The sequence below is a fragment of the Perca fluviatilis genome, chromosome 21 (assembly GCF_010015445.1).
Source record: "Perca fluviatilis chromosome 21, GENO_Pfluv_1.0, whole genome shotgun sequence".
Classification (NCBI taxonomy): Eukaryota; Metazoa; Chordata; class Actinopteri; order Perciformes; family Percidae; genus Perca; species Perca fluviatilis.
In genome coordinates this window covers 17,947,122-17,961,507 of record NC_053132.1, presented here as the reverse complement: position 1 = coordinate 17,961,507, position 14,386 = coordinate 17,947,122, and the positions used below count along the sequence as shown (strand labels likewise).

General features: G+C 42.8%; 1 protein-coding gene across 2 annotated transcripts; it reads right to left on the bottom strand.

The window, feature by feature from the left end:
* Positions 1-774: 774 nt before the first annotated feature.
* Positions 775-11,970, bottom strand: si:ch211-183d21.3 (serine/threonine-protein kinase SBK1). Of its 2 annotated transcripts, none has more exons than XM_039789283.1 (4): positions 11,126-11,970; positions 3,287-3,528; positions 2,531-2,733; positions 775-2,008 (listed from the first exon to the last, which is right to left on the bottom strand). In XM_039789283.1, the coding sequence occupies exons 1-4, from the start codon at positions 11,161-11,163 to the stop codon at positions 1,181-1,183; spliced, it is 1,311 nt and encodes a 436-aa protein (XP_039645217.1). In that variant the 5' UTR covers positions 11,164-11,970; the 3' UTR covers positions 775-1,180. The 2 variants fall into 2 exon arrangements, with proteins under 2 accessions (XP_039645217.1, XP_039645218.1); XM_039789284.1 differs by lacking the exon at positions 11,126-11,970 and adding an exon at positions 8,164-8,188.
* Between the last annotated feature and the right edge of the window lie 2,416 nt (positions 11,971-14,386).

Sequence of the window (14,386 nt, the reverse complement as noted above, 5' to 3'; positions counted from 1 at the left end):
TCATACTTTGTTGCTACATACATTGCATTGCCCCGACAGTGACTGTAAAACCCTAAAACCCCTATCCCTGTCATAGAAAACTAGTACCGCTACATAGTTGAACTACCTGATAATACAGTGCACTCCTAGAAATATCAAATTATTTACAATATAGAGGCGTAGTTTTTTAACTAAGAGTTCTCCTCCTTTACAAAATATCTTGTGCTTTAGCATTTGAAACACACACATCCAAACACACACAGCAGGTAGAAAAGAAACAATAAAAAGACACTTCTTCTCCTCTTCTTTGTTCGCCACCCTTTTACCTCAGAAAATGCACAATCCCTGTATTCTACTTTGTCGCATTGGAAATGAATCTCATTGACAGCAATTCAGAAGTGGCAGATGTGTGTTTCATCCAGGTAATGGATTTTCATTAATAATAAAACAGGAAGTGACCCACTGAAGTGTCCTGAGGAGATGCTTATGTCTCTAAGTCTAGACACCGACATGATCATACAAACTGCTACATAAAGGTTTCCTTTTTTTTTCTTTTTCTCTTTATAACACATTCTCTTTAAAAAAGACAAATTTTATGCATTGGAAGTTGGCAGGAAGTCTGAGAAATGGCAGTCGAATGTTTCGTACATTGCCCTCAGAACACCGGCCTCCGACTGAACAGCATCACCAGATCAGATAAAGTGTTGGCCTCCCCGGAGCTTATATTCTCAGATAAATAAACACTAGTAAAGAGACATAACATAAACAGAAGTAAAGAGACATGGAGTGATGAGAGAGAAGAGAAAAGCCGTTTTTCTTATGGAGTATGTAATTATAGAATCATTAGCACCACCACAGTGTATGGGCAGAAAACACACATGTCTGGATGGCAGGATGAGCTGCCGAGAGGAGCAACATCAGCGGACTCTTAAACGGCTTCTCAGCTTGGGAATAAGTCTTTGGTCACAAATCAAAACCTAAACGGCATGTGCCAGTGATAAGCTGTCCACGTGTGTACCGCTGATTGATGTTGTCCATTTGCACAGCTGGGGATGTGATCCTGAGCTTCTCTTTCATGGTTAAAGTAGGCCTAACTCTCTTTTTCCTCCACCGGAGTCTCTGTGGTAGTCATTAACACCTCTTCCCAGCTTTGTTATTACTGTGAAAAGCCATTTAGTCTCCGCTGCTAACATTCACGTGGTCACACACAGATTTCGATGGCAGTTGCCATCATCATCTGGCTTTTGTTCTTGTCTCGGCCTGGAGACTGGTGCTGTCCAGACTCCTCTCTGGGAGATAGCGGGTCGGACAGGACACTGCGTTTAAGTGGTGCCGGGCGCAGGCAGGATGTTCCTGGAGGGGTCGAGGGCTCGGGGTGTCTGTGGGAGGAACGTGACGAAGTGGCGGACGAGGAGGAAGTGCAGCTGCCAGTGCACACTCCCGAACTTGACCTCTCACCTCTCTTGGCTCGGCAAGATGCTCTGCGCCTGAGCTCGCTGACCAGCTCATACTTGACAAAGCAGAAGACGTCCTTGACTCCGCAGCGTTTTTCCGGCTCAGCAGCGAGCAGCCGCTGAAACATGCGCAAGGCGTCATCAGTGAAGCGGCGCCACTGAGACGGGTACGTCCCCACAGGACAACCTGCTTTCTGCCAGCGCCGAAACTCCTCATAGAAGGCATCGGCCGGCAGCGCTGCCTCCCAGGGGAAATTGCCTGTCAGCATACAGAAGACCAGAACCCCGAACGCCCACACATCCAGACTGGTGGTCACAAGGAAACCCTCAGCACGGCTAGCGCGGCACACCTCTGGCGCTGTATAGGGGATGGTGCCACTCACCCGTTTCACACGGCTTCCCACGCGTCGGGTCATACCAAAGTCAGCCAGTTTGATGCGGCGGCACTCGCGGTCGAATAGGAGCACATTCTCAGGTTTGACATCCCGATGCACCAGGTTTTTACTGTGCATAAAGTCCAGGGCCAAGCCCAGTTGTTGCATACAGCGTTTGACCATTTCCTCTGGCAGACCCACCTGAAGAAGGGAGAGTGGAGGGAAGGAGAAAGTGTTGGAGAAAGGAAGGCAGAAAAAAACAGAGAATATTTGAATTAATACAGTCTAATAGATACAGTACATTGTGTAGGAGGTGAGACTATGGGAGGTGATACCATTAAAGAGCTTTGTGGTGAGTAGGTTACAGTACAGTTAAAAAAAAGTAGGCGATGGTTATATTGAGTGGTAGAAGTACAGGGTAAAAAGTGATACGCTCCAAAAAGGAAAACTAAAAGAAAACAAAAAAATCTCAGTTTTGAGTTCCGCTGCAAACATTTTTAATGAGTCTTTAGAAGAACCTTGAAGTCAAGCACTCAGCGTACATCAACTGAAATAGCTCTAAAGCAAAGCGAGAGCTCTGCGCGGAGAGAAAACCAGGACGAAGACAAGGCTCCAATCCCAGGAGAGCTTGTTAAAACCGCTGTGTCTGAACATGGCGGCTGATTGGAGCAGCTCTGGCTGAGCGAGGACTGCGATTGGTGGAAGGAAGCATGGTTGCTTTACCTGTGGGGGGATGATGTCGAATAGGTCCCCAGCGGGGGCATATTCTTGTCCAAACACATAGCTGTCCTCCGTCTCAAAGAGCACGTCCAGGACTTTGATAATGAAGGGACTGCAGCTGAGTGAGCCTGTTAGACTGTACTCCCGCAGGAAACTCTTCAGCTTCGTCTTGTTCTTGGTAACAAACTTCAGCGCCATTTTGGTGCCTAAAAAAACAGAAAAATCAAATATAAACATGTAGACGGACACAATTAAGGTCTGGTTTATCAAATAAGTACTTTTACTATCCAAAACACTTCAAGTGTTATCCAAAGCACCCAAAGTGAATTTGGAAGTGTTACCTGAGACTCTAAGGAGTGGAGAGATACATCTACCCAACCCTGTCTTTGTAACAGCTGCTACATTCATTTCTATAAACATGTACAGTGAATGAATATCACCTCCATTACACCCATACAACCAGCTGTTCATGATCACAGCTGCAGATATACAGAGGATGTTTAGCACGCACACAGCACTTAAAAAAAGCACTTCTCAGCCTCATACTTTTACAATTATACCGCTTTCAGGCTGAGTCAGTTAACCTTGATTTTCTTACAACCAAGGATTAAACAGTAGACCTAAAACAAATCCTTAACAAACCCTTTTAACTGCTGAAATTAGAGATGCTGGCACAATGTGGCGATCTGAACAATCTGCTTTCCAAAATTAAATTTTTGTATTTATGCTTTTATGCTTTATAGATAAAGGATAACTCACCCTGCGTCCGGTGTGCCACTAGGTCCACCTTGCCATACGTGCCCTTCCCCAGCTCGCGGATGTGCTCATATTGTTTGGCTACATCTGCTGCCGACAGAGAAGTGATGGCCAGGGCCTGCATGTCCTCCACAGGCACCCCTCCACAGTAGCCCATCTTGGATGTAGGGGAGCCCCCGCCACTGCCCACCCGTCCCGGCCCAGATGGAGAAAGAGACAGGCTCGCCTTGACGCTGTGGGGCAGACTAAATGAAAAGAGAAAAAACACTGCTTAGGGTCAGGTTTTCTTCTGCTTTGAAGATGGCAGGCAATATAAGAATGTGTTTATGACAGAAAACTCTTCAGTATATTTATATCTGTTGGCGCACATCCATATATTCTTGTCTGTACATTGTGTCCCAATAGGTGGTTACATCAGGAAGGCTTTAACAGACCTTCATTTCCATACAATCAATTCAGGAAAGGCATCAACAGGAAAAGTGCTTTCAGTTAATGTATTGGACTTCCTGCTGTCCCTCTAGATCACTCTGGCCAGATTTTAGATATGGCTGGTCTCAGACAGCACTTACTGGCAGACATCTATGGGAAAATCAATATGGCCAGTTAGAAGGTCTAAAAAATGGAACAAATGGAGAGAGACGACAGCTCCAAGTATATATATATAAAAACCCGGTAAGGCATGCCACAGATCATCTGTGACCACTCAGATTTATTCATATATATTTTTCAAGAGTAGAAACAATCAGGGGTGCTGAGAGAAAAGAGGTTGCTTATTTCTGCCTGGAAAATACATTTGGTGTGCACAGTGATAAGGTATGTATATTGCTGAAGCTGAAAAAAAAAAGTTATTGTTAATTTTCAGAAGTGCCAAGTTTGAAATAGGTCAAACTGATCCTAGAAAGGAAAATACAGCTGCTTTAATTTCAAGCTCAGATGGAGTCAGACACACTAGATGTACCAACTGACAACAAATTAAAAATCAGGAATGAGTGACTGTGCAGGTGAGCTTCTGTTACAGTGATTGAGCAAATGATAAAAGTATTTAACAAATGATTAGACCTTTTGAGGAAATGAAGTGGATAGCACTAATGATCTCACCCTTCTCTCTTCACCCCAACCCCCCACCCTTTTCTACACGCATAATCAAATGTAATCATCCAATCATGCACAGCACACACACACACATACGCACACTAATAGGCATCAAATCAGCAAAAACAATTTTGCTGACGGTCTTTTTTCATCTATCATTCAAAGGCAACTGCTTCACTCTTTGTTCTCGTCTCCCTGCAGCCTTTTTCTCAGCACCACTGGTTTAAACGAGAGCTTCACAAATGTGTCTGAGTTGACTGACAGGTGATTAAAAAAAAGCTGAATTAATTCACAGTAGTTAATGTACAGTTCATGAAAACATAGCACAGGAGGTTTTGTTCTGAAGGTGTCGAGGTTCCTCAGTTATCTTGTGGGAAGAAAGTGCTAAATATAGCCAGCGGAAACTAAAATAGGATGCGACCATTTTGCAGCCTTGTGTTCTTGGCTCATCACTCTTTGTCGAAGAGAAAAAAAACAACACTGCAAATAGAAAGTGCCCTGTGTGCCCGTATGTTTTTCTGTAGATAACACTTGCTTCTTGATTTTATCATAAGAACTAAGATGCTTATATAAGAGACTATAAATATTGTAGCCTACTCATTCTGAGCGTGCCAACTGTATAGCCTTCAGCGAGTCAACAACAAAGTTCATTATCCAGATCATTTTGTGGTCCAACATTTAAACAGGACTGACAGACAGACTGGAAGAACATTTCCTCTGACCGCCCACCCTGCATGGCCCCATAGCCTCTATCAGCAAGAACGAAGGAGAACGAAGGGAGCACTTGTTTACTGGCACTTCTTCCAGTCAGCTCTACGGGCAGAATGTGCAGCAGTCACGCATGGATCTTAATCACATTACTCAGCTCCAACAAAGACAAAAGCACCCCCCCCACACCCAACAACGCAGGATGCTTTGCACTCATTTCCTTTGCAGAACTGGATTAGAAGGCCTGAAATGTGATGAGTGGTTGGGAGACGGTGCTCTCCGTAGCTGCCATGACTCTGTAAATATGAACCAGAAACTGCAGTGTAGCATCCTGGAGGTGTGGTGATGAAGTTACTGTATGTGGTCTCTGGAAGATGATGTGTTTGTGAGTGTATGTGAGGGAGGGCAGAGAGGTCTGGTATAGCAGTCAGTGACACTCTATCAAAAGCCCTTTGTGTTACTACCTCTGAGAGGGAGCAGCTGAGCCTCCGCACGACTCAGCATTCGTGCTCGACCACAGCCACACATGCCCCACTGATCTCCCATTCTGCCCTCTGCTCCTCTCCTGTACTCTCAGGCGGCTAAAGACAAGGTAACAGCAACACGCTTCTCATGCAGATGAAGATGTGGGTTGCGGCACATTTTAATATGTGTGGGTTCTTGAGCCTGTCCCACTCATTGTCAATCATCTGTAAGCATGACATTTGAGTGTCTGAAAACAATTGGACAATTTTCGAATTCCTGAAAAGTTGAGATCGAAGGTTTTCGCTCAGCAGCAACAATCTGTTTTCCAGCCACTAATTTCCCCTCAAATACAGATTTGGCAATATCACTCCTTTTTCCAATTACTCAAACTGAGCTGAGTGTATTCGCAGTGTAACCCTCTTAAAAACCTAGTTGTTTCCAGAAAAAGGCAAAACATCCTGTTTCACGTTCTAATAACCACAGCGTCTGAAAACCGGTTGTGGCTGACTCCACGTGTCACACATGAGATTAAACTACTGAGGCAGTTGACCTTTTTTTCTATAAACACCTAGCTGGAGTTGAGAACAGAGAGTTATCCTGTGATGCGGCTGACAACTGTCTCCTAACATCCTCAGTGTGTGACTGGTGTGTTCTTAGTCTCTGAACTCTGAGAGTTACACTTGTGGGTTTACGTCTTAGGCTACTGTTGACTTCAGGTGGCACAGGTTTCAAGAAAAGCTTTATTTTTTCCCACGCACGCTAGCATGGCTCTAGGGATGGCAATGTTGCTATGCCGCTTGGTCGATCTGTCCACCACTTTGGTCCAGGCTAAAATATCTCAACAACTATTGGATGAAAATATTGGGCTATTGGAAACCATTGGAAATTGTGTGCAGAAATTCATGATCTCCAGAGGATGAATCCTACTGACTTTGGTCATCCCCTGACTTTTCCTCCAGCACCAACAAGTTCACATTTGTGGTTTTGACTGAAAATGCCCCAACAACTATTGGATGGATTACCATGAAATACTGTATGGTACACACATGTTCCCATGTTTTCACTATGAACTGTAATACTTGTGGTGATCCTAAAGGTCCTATATTGTAAAAAGTCAGATTTCCATGTATTTTTTTGATTAAGAGGCAGATCAAGGTGCTATGTAAATACTGTGGAAGTATCAAAACGCTCAGTCTACTGAGAAATGCACACAGCCAGTATTCAGAAACAGTTCCTTTAAATGAGCCGTCAAGCCTTCTGTATGGTTGTGATGTCACAACCATACTATATATAGATAGAAAATGCCGCTACAGTGCTGCTACAGTCATTCCCCAGGTGTCAGAGCACACTGGGCTTTTTTGGGAGGGGGGCTTAAAGAGACAGGTGCAAAAACAAAACCCAAAATACAAGTATGAACCTGAAAATGAACATAATTTTGGTTCTTTAACCTTTCAGCTAGCGCCATTATTGGGTCAAAATTTGAATTTGTTTAATACTTTGGTTCTAACTAAAACTATCTTGATTCCCATCTGCTTCGGCTGTACTTTGTGATTAGTGCTAGTAAGCAAGTGCTAGCATGCTAACATACAAAACTAAGATGGTGAACATGGTAAACATCATTCCTGATAAACCAGCATGTTAGCATTGTATTATGAGCATCTTAGCATGCTGAGATTAGCATTTAGCTCATTTAGCTCAAAGTACCGCTGTATAGACTCTTACAACTACAAGGTTATCTTCAAAAACAGGGCTATTTGTTCTCCAAAGACTAACTGTAGTAACATTAACAATTCATTAACAGGAAACAGAGCCTGCAGATGGACAAATATCTGTGGTATTGCACACGACTCTCATCGGAGACAATAATTGTGTATTCATTGAGTTATTCCGGTGTAAACTATGCAAGTGATACAGTCGCAATGAACTGTGACATGACATTGATTAGCACAAAAAGACTTCACAGGGGTTAGGTTAAACATGAATACTGACTCACATATAGGAGATAAATTGTACTTGTGAAAAAAAGATGAAAATGTATGCAATGGCATTGATGTTGCATCTTCATCTTTAACATATGTATTTATTTACACAAAACATGTCATCAGCTTTACACACAGAGTGTGTCCTTTCTAGTCCAGCCTTCTTACCTCCTCTACTCTTTCTCTCTTGTCTGTTCCAGAAAATGTAAACAAGGGACTAATGAAAGAAATAGATTGCAGAGCCTGCCGCACGTCGCTACCTCTCTCCATTACTAATGGACTAGTTGCTTTGCTCTCGGCAGAAGAGTCATTATGGGTGAAGACTGATCTCCTGTGTCCAATTTACTGTCAAAATGCCCAACATGCCTTGCCTCTGGGTCAAAGTGAAAACGTGAAATACGATGTGACTGATGTGGTTTCTCTCACTGGCTGAGAGAAAACAACTGCACGCATAGACACACGTATAGATGTATTTATCTGTCTGTCCCTCTTCTTGTTGTCTCAGTGTGAGAATAAAAACAAATGACTGTGATCCGAAACAATCTTTCATTTAATCAAAAAAACAAATGGGCTTCCTCGTGATAGCCAGTTGCAGTCAGGACACTCTGTTACTTAGGCATAAAAAAACTGAATCACCTTCATTACACAGAACATCAGAGTTTCGTGCTTCTGTCACCACACGGCTGAAGAAACCTCCCGCTGTGCTGTGATAGGTGAACCAGTGGCCTGAGCCACGGGCACTCACTTTGACAAATCACCCCCTCTCAGATTTGCCTGGCTGTCCATGTGGAGGATCCCTACTGGGGCTGAATGCAACCCATCCCTGACTTGTCTCACCTCTACTCTCCTTCCCATCATCCCTCTCTCTATCTTTCTAATTACTGTATGCCACACATCCCATGGAGCTACCGCCTGCTGGCGGAAATGCTGGCGGCTACAGGCCTCTTGCTGGGATGACCTAAAACTGGGAAGGGATAACCCAAGGGATACTAACAATGACTAAGAGTGGAAACTCCCTATGGGAGGTGAAGGACACTTGGTTCTAGTAATGGGCGGTGACCACAAACGACCATCAAAGAAAAAATGGGCACAATGAAAAACCAACAACAAAATCATCCCACTGCAGATTAAATACATATTGTAGTTTGGAATTAAGATTTTGGGATTAGAAACTGTAACACCTGAATTAAAATGCCATCATAAGCAATGTCATCATCTCGCTCATTGTAATCATGACCTGCACAAAAATCATTCCACAATTAAATATCTCTGCAATAAGATACCCAGGGAACCCACTGTACCTAACCCCCACTCTTTCACAGTCCAGTAGCCTCAAGTTCCAATGTGGCAAGAGGGGGGTGGAGAGAAAGAGAAAGAGAGAGAGAGAGAGAGAGAGAGAGAGAGAGAGAGAGAGAGAGAGAGAGAGAGAGAGAGAGAGAGCAGGATTGGGGAAATCCAGTGAGTCTGAATTGAAGCAGCCCTTCCTTTGTACCACATGCTGTAGACGGCATGCGTCCCTTTGATGTCAAATACATGGGGAAATCTGACTCTATTATGAGCTCAGAAAATGGGGTCTAAAAGGGGGTGTGGCTAAATGATGTTAGAGCATCACTAAGGAGGACACTGCTCCTTTTTTTCAGACCATTTCGCCCTCCACTTCTAGGCAAACTAACAGAATATGGTAATATGCAATCCTGCTCATGTATAATAGCCTCTAATCAAAATTAATTCACTAATGGTGATTGCTGACGCTGCAATTAACTCTCTCTCTCTCTCTCTCTCTCTCTCTCTATTAAATTCTAATTCAACAATGCATTTATTGCATAGATATTAGTCATTGCTGCAAAAGCAAGTATAGGACACAATGTAAGATACAAGAAGATTTAAAAGAAGAACGTACTGTACATAAATCAAAAAACACTGATTAACCAAACGCTAAAATGATTGTTAATAACTAGCATAGGCCAAATGGAAAATATAAATAAATGAATAAAAATGCTGCATCGAAAACAATTGTATTTGTACCATACACCCACACACACACACACACAACACACACACACACACACACACACACACACACACACACACACACACACATTATGAACGTTGACTGACAGGGGGCATCATTACACTGTTGTCTCACTAACATAATGGCAGGTTAGGATGTAATGCGTAGACATTATGTGATGTCTTGTTTCTTTATTTCCACCCAGTAAGAGAGAACAAGAGAGTAACAAAATGTCCTCTATATGTCCTAATTGACTGTTGGTATCCTTTTTCTTCTGTTCAGTAGGATGTTGTTTTACTGGAACACTATTTTGCCAGTATTAATTGTAAAACTGTACATTATATGTGCATTTCTTTGAGTTATGTAGGTGGCAACGGTGGGTTAAACTTGTGTGTATATGCCAACTATTGGATGGGTCATTGTCTGGGATCTGCTGATTCCATATAAAGATTGCAGTCCTTTTATTTGTTGGCAGATCCTGCCTTCCTGATTATACCTTCCTAGTTCTGCAGGCCATGTTTGGGACATTTCCATCAACTCCCATGATGTTTTTGCTTATGTAATTCGTGGTGGAAATTTGAAGGAAGTGGGCTTAAGTAGACTCAGTTAAGATCCCAGGCTTAGATGCTCTTTAAGTTGTGTTTGTTTTTTGATTACTTATGTCAAAAGAGCAGCATTTCCTACCATTGTCATGCATATTAAATGGCATGATTAATCCAGGTGGAACTGAATGCTTAGTATAATTGCTGATGTTAAAACTGTTTCTGTCTGTCAAAGGTTTTAATAGTGTTTGAGGCAATACTACACATACCTGCTCCAGGTAGAGCCACTTTGACACTGAATTTTATTTTAAATTTTGGGATGAGCTACTCCTTTAAAAGCCTTAGTCATAACTGCTGCTTCTTTAAGACAAAAGCAAATCTGCGTGTATTAGCTGCTGTTGCCTTTCATTTAGAGTCCATTATACCACTTTGCTTTTACAGGGTCTGTTCTATTAAGTCAGCTGCTCATTTAAATGCATTAGATGGCATAAGAGAGATAAGATAGATGGATAACGATGAGATATCACCTGTCCGTCCTGGACCAAGTATAAAAGGGCGTTTAAAAGTGCCACCCCTCGGATGCTCTCGCATCCATCCAGCACACACCAAATCACAAAAGCAGAGTGGAAATCAAATAGGTGCGTGGTTCACGAAAGATTGGGGTGAACATAGAAATTAAGTCGCAGCTCCACCATCAGTTAGAGTTAATCATAGCCTATGGTAAATAAAGCTGCATGCTGTTATGCTGACATAGATGCTTTATTATAGGCGAATCTATTATTCATAATGAATATTGTCCATGAGAGTTCAGACAACACTAAGTTACTCACATCATCAGAAATAGCCTTATGAAAACAATTAAAATCCAAGCTCTTTAAAATAAAAATAAAAACTGCACAACATTCAAAATAGAAATCAAAACCCAAGCATGACACACATTTCCCAATCCTTATTTCTGGCTTTCTCCGTTTCTTTCTTTCAGATTTTAGACTGAACCTGTTCCATGCACCCCAGGGTGCATCTACGTGTTAGGCTACTCACTCACCTGCTGGCGACCTGTCTCTCTCCTCCATGGTCCTGCATCCGCTCGGCAAGCAGAGCTGCTGCGCTCTGATCCGCTGGGCTCTGCAGGAAACCGATGGATGGATCTCCTCGTTTGAAGGAAGTTATCGATCAGTTTAAAATGATAAGAAAACCAAACAGGTCCCTTAAAAACATCGGAACCTTGCAGTTTCAGAGCTGACAAAGCTCGGATGAGATCTCGTCGTTGTGCTTCGCCTGCTGCTGCCCACCCAAGAAGATTTCTGCCCTGTTTTTTTTCTGGAGATGCTCTTCAGTTTGTGACTTTCTTCGGAGGCGGATTAAAATCAAATCATCATCTGATGCTGGAGGCTGAGATGAGGACACAGGCTGGGATCCCTCCTCTGAGCGCCCACCATGTCAACCTGCCAAGCAGCGGGAGGAGGGTGCGTGTTTATCTGTCGCTCCTCCAGTGGTCCGCATGACCCAGTTCAGCACCACACACACAGAGGCGAACTCATTCACTCACATCCACGCAGGGGGCTCAGCAAACCTCTGCTCTCTGCAGCATGCATGGACCAATCCACATGTGCCCACTCTCTCCAAACTCAGCTCTGCGTCTTGCTCTCACTGTCTGCCGGTCAGTCTGCTTTGACCGTCGGTCCGGAGGGAATCTGGGTTTGAGGAGGGGGGTGGGGGGATCTCAGATCTTGCTCCTCTGCTGCTCCTACCAGTCAGCTCCCTCATTGTTCACCGTTTCCACCCTCTGGCAAAATAATAATACGCTCACGTGTAACGGGTCCTAGCGCCTGAACGCTCCCATCCCATCCAACCAACCATCCACCCTCAATGCGCCCGTGTGCTTCTACTTTTGATTCATGCTTTGAAGGAACAAGCTGCTCCACTCTTGCATAATTCAACAGCTTATGGCCTCAAGTCCTTCACGCGGTGACTTTGCCAACTGTCCTTAGGTAAGAACGAGGCAAGACTTTCAATTAATTCAGTGCACTGGCAGCTCCCCTTTACTGTACATGTTTAACAACAGGCTTCCTGCCAGACATGTTTGCCAAGCAGAACAGATTGGACTGGGAAAACAGCATCGACATAACAGGGATAACCTTAATGAATCATCATCAAAGACCACTGATCAGATGGGTTTATGACTGGTGCTCATGAAGATCCTTGTTTTGGTGTTATTTCTCTCATCTCGATCTCACCTCAGACACTCAAATGCCAGTCACATAATACATTTATAGAAGCAACTTCTTTTTATTTCTATAATGTATTGATTTTATTTTCCTGCATGTACTTTTTCTGCTTTCTCTGTTCTCCCGGAAGAGATGCAGGTCAGACTCAGGCTGAGACTGTAAAAGGCCGGTTACACACTGCCTGCGTGGCGTGAGCGTGGCGTTTCTGTTGCGTGTCAGCTGCGTGGATTTTTCTATGTCTTTACACACCAGAAATGTGTCTGACGCGGCCTTTGTCTGGACACATGTATGTTTCCCATTGATAAAATGAAATACCATGTTAAACATACTGATTTGATTACATCAAAGACAACGTTGGCAGGATTGACGGCAAAATAGGCTACAGAATATTTCGTTCTGTATTGACAGGTGCAATATTAGGCTAGATAATCGATTTTCTTTTTTTCATTAGCCTATACATTTATATCAAAACCTAGAGACTTTCAAACATCAACATGTCATTCATTAATATGTAGCCTATTAGTGTCTAAATGACATATAAACATCTTTTCCTATTCTATTTTGCCTGGAAACTCTTCCAAGACGTGCGTGTCACGCAGGCAGTGTGTAAGCTCTAACCTGTTAACATGGGAGCCGAAATAAAAACGGACACGCCACGCAGCTGACACGCTGGCTCGACGCATCCAGTGTGTAACCGACCTAAGAGGGGAAGATAAACTGTTTCATGCAGTCCAGGATCAGGAAGAGATGAAGACTGAGGCCTAGAAAAAAAAAAGTATTACAGGGGAATATGATATATATGACTCCTGTTTCCTGAAACAAAATAATTTGACCCAGGTGGGTTTTTTTGTATCCTTGATGTGAGTAGATATTGGATAGCTGCTTCTTCAGCATCTCTTTGAGACATTCAGGTTTCTCATACAACAGTTATTAGGCCAACAGGCAGCGAGGCGAAGAGTTTCCTCTGGGTCATCTTGGGAACAGAGGCGTTTTAAATCACAGGGAAGGTCAAGCACACCGTGAGCTGACAGCAGAGAGCACCGATGGTCAAGCACACCGGGGGGGACACGCCTCTGAGCTGTGAACAAATAGAGCAGGGCTGCTCCTCCCTCTCCTCCTCTCTCCCTTTTCAGTCACCAGACTCATGTCCTAGTTTTTACTTTTTATGTGTCACCTCAAGTTTTCCACATCTTGTTGCAAAGGGGTGGCCTTGTTTTTCCCCTGTTCTCAAATTTGTCTTCATGCAGAGTTAACTTTGTGTCCTAGCTGCCCTACAAAGTGCTGTGTCATAGTGGAGGGACATTTACACAGGGCCTCAAGCTGAAAGTGGTCTTTTAAAGTTGGGGATTTATATGCCTTTTGAAGACCACAATTAGATTCAACCTTTATTTCACCCTGGTCTGTTTTTTTATTTATTATTATGTTTTTACAGTTTACAACCATGAAAGTATGCCAGGGCACACCTCAAACGTGTCTGAGAATATCTGAGTTATGTTTGTCATAAATGATTTCATCATTAGCAAAAGGGAGAAGGAAGACTGCCTACATGAGTATGAATATGTAGACAAGCAGTATTATTAAAAGCATGTCAATACTACATTGACATCTTAACCCTGTTCCAAACACTCTGGCTTTGTGCAGAAGAGACATTTCTCCAGGCGTGGAGACCCTCCACAGCAGCCTTTCTGTCTCATCCCTCTGCCACTTTCACTCTTTCAGTCTCATCTGGCTCCTTAAAGATAGAATGACTTTCTTACTGCAATCACAACAGCAGAGTCAGTTTGTATCATTTTTTCACAATCCAAAAACAGAAAAAGCAATTTATAGTCATATCACCCTCTCCCACTCAATCGTATATATATATATATATATATATATATATATATATTTATATAGTCCTCTCTTTCTCTGCTGACTCGCAATCTTCCTATAATCTTCCTTTTTTTAATCATAAAAAATATCACATACAAACTATGTGTATATATATATATATATATATATATATATATATATATATATATATATATATATATATATATATATATATATATATATATACAGGCCTACATATATATCTC